The 5,263-nt window shown below is 44.5% G+C and overlaps 1 protein-coding gene across 1 annotated transcript; it reads right to left on the reverse strand.

Annotated features, from left to right (window-relative positions):
- Nucleotides 1-3,451: 3,451 nt before the first annotated feature.
- LOC131293691 (ornithine decarboxylase 1-like) lies at nucleotides 3,452-4,868 on the reverse strand. Its single transcript, XM_058321766.1, has 2 exons — nucleotides 4,420-4,868; nucleotides 3,452-4,343 (listed from the first exon to the last, which is right to left on the reverse strand). Exons 1-2 carry the CDS (start codon nucleotides 4,854-4,856, stop codon nucleotides 3,452-3,454), a joined length of 1,329 nt encoding a protein of 442 aa, XP_058177749.1. The 5' UTR covers nucleotides 4,857-4,868.
- Nucleotides 4,869-5,263: the final 395 nt, after the last annotated feature.

Consider the following 5,263-nt stretch of genomic DNA (forward strand, 5'->3'; position numbering starts at 1 on the left):
TCTGATCTGAAATGATGGTCACCGGATGTGAGTGCAGCAAGAAAGGATGGAAGTTAATTTAATGTTACAGAGAAAGCTCAAAAGATCCTAATCGGGCATGAAAATCTTCGAAGGTCGAACTACAACAGGATGTTAAAATGTACAGACAAATGTCACTTGTTCGAGTATTAGCTAACAAAATCATCCATCCAGTCCCTTCTTAATTACGCGCGGCTTGGTTGCTTAGCAGCGTTCAACGATCTAGTAATGGCTTTTGTCCAAAATGAGCATAAGAAAAAAGATATCCTTCTCTGGGTTATCTGAACATTTGACGATCGCACAAGTGGCGCTGGACTGTAACGCGTTGTTCGGTAGAACGAGGCTTCGTTATATAAAGCTTCACACGATTCGATCCGTTAATTTCTTCTATGTTCCCTATGGACAGTTCCCAAAGGCAAAAGTACAACAAGTGCTTCAAAAGAGAAAGAAAGTGTCGGTTAGCCAATAACTTCATTAAATTTGCCAAGCAACACGTTTCGCACAATTATACTTCAATCGTCGGCTTCAAATGTCGTTTTCTCTCACCAGCGATCGAATGCCAGCTGGTGCCTGCAATGAATGATGCCTGCTGCCACAATTTCCGCCGCTCACCTTGAGCTCCACGGTGACTTCCGACATGGCCGATCCAGACAGCATGTGCCACCATGCACTGCATGCCACCATTTTCTTCACACAGTTTCTTATTCGAAACGATACCAGCATGAGTTGCCGTCGCGAAGGGTTAGCCGTTGTATCGCGGGTTAAGTGTTTTCTCCTTAGCCGTCGCAGCAATGCAACTTGTTTAATCTTCTTTCCACACGAATTTAAAATGAACGGTAAAAAGCTTCCTTTGATGAATAGGATAAACATAAAGGTGGACCTTGCACAGAACGTGTTCTGTTTATTCTTGAAAAGAAAAACTGTTGCCATTCCTCGGGTTTCCTAACTACAATTTGCATGTTAAAGCTTCAAAACCTATAGCATACTATACTATGTATCTCCTGTACGGAATGTGATATTTGAGCAATATGCATTTAATACCCCCAATAAAGTCAATATCCGTCACCATCCTAAACATAAACTTATTCATTACCAACGGAAAACTCTTATAAGAAAAAAACTTATAAACTTCCCGCATGTTGTTAGCGAAGGTCTACCATGACCATGATAGCATGTGCCCTGAGAAGATAGCGTCAGACCTTTTTTCCTCTTTTATTTGTTCGTTTTGACGTTATTTTCAGCATTTTATTGCCGTTTTCCTACGTGTGGGCTTCTACTTTCGGAACATTGACCGTAAGCAATGCAGTAAAGGAAGAATGTGTTAAGTGCTTCGTCAAGTCATCGGTTGCTTTTATGTAGACTTTTTAACATTTTTCCAATGTCCGTCCACCGGACAATTTTTCCAAGACTTCTTTAATCAGATTATACCGTGACACGTGCATTTGCTATTCCTTGTTTCGGTTGTATTTTTTCTTAAACTAGGCGACCACTCTAACGTCTGAACGAAAGCCAACAAGCGCACAGAACGACGTGAAAAAGAGCCCGTAATTGATTATTTATTGACAGGTCGTAAAAATCATCTGCTTCACAGAAAATATCCACCCCAAGTACTTGTTTAACATCAACACTTGTTCCTTCGACTTACGTCACATCTATCCTTCGCTGATAAATAACGTCCGTATGGCGCTTTTGGTGGCCATCCCCACTGCATGTCTTTCAATCATTTACTGCCCAACTGTTGCATTTGAGAAGTATAACTTGGAGATACTTTTTTGTAAGATTGTATGTTTATGTTACACTATATAGATCCCTGTTTTCGCAGTTAGAATGTTTTAGTTTCTTACCATATGTGTGTTCACTCGCATTTGAACAACCTAGAATAGGATGAATGTCTGGGATAATCTTTCGGTTACGTAAGAGAAAGCGCAGCTCATAAGCCCCCTACTATATGGAGTTTGCAAACTATATGGTTAGAAAATCATCATAGGAGCATAGTTCATTAGCAAAATTGTAATCGATTTCTTTAAGCCTAATATCAAGGCCATTCCTAAAATCGCGCATGGTAACGCGCCAAAACTATTAATATACTCCTACATTACATCTCACGTCAAATATTTTGGAACATAACAATACTGCAGAATAATGCTAGCTTCAGAATATTGTTTAACATGAAAATACTCGTAATAAGAACAGTGGTAGGATGTAAAGTGCAACAGAATGAAAAATCGGCAACCCGTCGATCACCTCTTTTGCATAAGTGGTCCAACAAAGATGGCAGTTACAAACCCAAATCACACAACGAGAGCCGCAATAAGCAATCCTTTGCTAGCTTGATTGTAATGAGTTTTTAATTTTACAATTCACGAGTGAGAGGACATTTAACTACCGTGAGCGTCATTAGCCGATCGCAATTGGTAGATGCACTATCGCTTCTTTCCTCAATCATCAGATATGCGGATGTCTAGTGACTGTGGGCAATGAATATTTAATGAATTTCACAGAGTTCCTCACTCAAACATCTGGTGTTGTTTCATCGTTATTATTCAGCAGGATCCTTTGGTAAATTTTAAATCATTAATATGCGTGTAATACTTGCTATGGCGTCTTTAGATCAATTTTCCTTTGAATGTATTGTCTTCTTCACTCCAAGGTAATTGTCGAATTTAAAATTCCACCTTCGTTTAGTTCTTTAGCAAACAAGGTTTGAAACTGAAAAAAAAAGTTCACCGATGTCATCTGCGCTCGTCTTCAGCCCGGCCTGGTGCAAGCGGAAAACGGACAAGGGTCATGACGAACAGGCTATCCCTTAGCGAGATCCCTACAAACGGATCGCGTCAGGGGTGTAGATCTTATCGCAGATCGTATGCAATCCCACCGGCTAACCGCAAGGACTACGGGTGATCCATTTTCTATGGAACACGGCGTGAAGGAATGCGCAGATGGCGGATTCGCTGCTAACTGCAGTGTGACCTATCGGTTACCGCCGTGGCTTACCGCAACCCTTACTATTAATATTAAGATCAGCCGGAAGAAAAAAAAGGCCACATTTACGGGAACAGAGCAGGGCGCGCTTTTCGCGATGCGAGGGCTAGGTCGTTAGTTTTTTTCTTTCTTTATGTGTTTTACTCCCATACTCTGACGTCCTTTCCCGTCGTTCGGTAAGTGTTTTGTGTAGTTCAGAACCCTCCCCGTGGCTGTGCCGGGGTGTATAAATTTAAATAATAAAACATATTACTATAATTCATGACGGTATCAGGCGGTCTCGATCGGTAAACAGCAGCGTGAGTTTCGTTACCCAGAGGATCCTGCGGACAGGACGAAAGGGATACAGCTCAACACGTTTTATACCACCATAGAAGCATTTGTAGACATTTTACATTCAATTGTCGTTGACAATACTCTACTTTTGCTCCTGCCTACATTATTCAGACTGTTAATCCGTAAATGACAACGGTTCACACTTTTGGCCGATGTTTTTTAGGAATTCCGAGTCCAAGAGTAGCTTGTCAATGAACCGGCTGTCCATTTTGGCATCGCCTACTTGTTTTAATAGCTCGACTGCAGTGCGTCGAATGTAAGCGACCACTTTTGGCAGATGAAATCCATTGAATCGGCAAGAGTGGACACTTGCGTACGCACCCTCCGTTTCGAAGACTAACGTGTCTCCTGGTTCTAGCTCCGGTAGTAGTACTCCGTCCATGAAGTAGTCGTTTCCATCGCACGTCGGGCCGAACAGCTTACTCGGCCTCACAGGTCCGCAGGCAGCGCTCGGTTTCCACACAATCGGTTTCGGCACCATACCACGGTATTTGGCACCGTAGAAGGTACCGTACATGCCGTCGTTCAAATAGTATCCGACGCTCTCGATGGAGCTCCAGTTTGAGGCATTTCGGAAGTATCGCTTGCCCTGGACGACGCACACGTTCGTCACCGCAGCGGCACACAGATAGCGCCCTGGTTCGGCGAACACCTCCAACCACTCCTCCGGAAAGAACTCATCTAGCCCTCGGTTGATGTACTGAGCGTACCGGGCGATACTGTCGTCCTTATCGCCGACGAAACCACCGCCGAGGTCCAGCACGCGAAACTGGAAACCGATCGATGCGGCATAGTCACTGATCTCGCGTCCAGCCTGAAGCGCCTTATAGAATACCTCCGCGTCGTAGCTCATGGAGCCAACGTTGAAGCAGAAGCCAACGACATTCATACCCATCTTGCGGGCTCGATCGAGCAGCTGCCTTGCCTCTACCGTTACTTCGCACCCGAACTTACTGCCCAAGTTGATTTTTGTGTTGCCAGAATCGAACCGATACCGCAACAGTAGCCTGGCAAAGCAACGATCAAAACCAAAAGTAATAGGACGGTAGGCGTTATAGGTTGTAGGGTAAAAGGCGCACTTACTCAGCATCCGGAAAGTGTTGGGCTATCTTATCAAGCTCAAATTCATTATCAAACACCGTACGAATTCGCTTATCACGTGCGAATTTCAGCGAAGCAACACTCTTCGATGGTTGGGCGTAGATGATCCGTTCCGTCGGAACGCCCAACCTGAGGACCCGCTCTAACTCGGGCTGAGACGCACAGTCGTAACCAGCGCCAAGTACCGTCAGCGTCTCCACCACCGCCTCAGTATCGTTGCACTTGATGGCATAGTACGGCTTCACACGTGGCAGATGGCGAAGCCATTCTGCGTACCGCGAAACAACAGTGTCCACTTCCAGCAGGTGGATCGGACGATCATGGGGTCCGCTAGCAACGGTTCGGGCAACTAATTCGGACAATCGAACGTTATCATCGATAACTTCTGCCCGGCTTCGCAAAGTGTCGTACAAACTCATGCTTTCGCTCTGGTTCACTGTCTTAGCGTCACTGAAGCCTAGACATCTAGTTGACTTTTAGATGGAAGGTCTTATCAGAGCACCAGCTCAAGTGTCTAATCTGTTATAGAATAACAATGGTCCGTGTTTGGATTGAGTACTTTTTATCTGATTAAAAACATGACTATCTCTTGATATAATAATGGCGCCAGATTCTGCCGTACTCCACCATGCAACATTACAACAACGGGAATTACAAGCAAGCTTGTGTCTTGGGTGAAAAAAATGCCGCAGGCGTTTGGTTAACCCGGTCGTACCAGCTAGCATCCTAACCAAAACCCCGACCGATTGAACGATTACGAGCGCAATCGGGGACTGTAGCGCCGCCAAACGCGAAATAGCTTTTGGTCGTCTTCACCTTACATGGT

The sequence above is a fragment of the Anopheles ziemanni genome, chromosome 2, assembly GCF_943734765.1.
Source record: "Anopheles ziemanni chromosome 2, idAnoZiCoDA_A2_x.2, whole genome shotgun sequence".
In the NCBI taxonomy this organism is placed as follows: Eukaryota; Metazoa; Arthropoda; class Insecta; order Diptera; family Culicidae; genus Anopheles; species Anopheles ziemanni.

Bases quoted from the DNA above. Each gene is read 5' to 3' on its own strand.
- LOC131293691 (XM_058321766.1), bottom strand. From the start codon at position 4,856: ATGAGTTTGTACGACACTTTGCGAAGCCGGGCAGAAGTTATCGATGAT. The intron at 4,344-4,419 runs GTAAGTGCGCCT...TTGCTTTGCCAG, and splicing joins CAACACTTTCCGGATGCTGA to GCTACTGTTGCGGTATCGGT.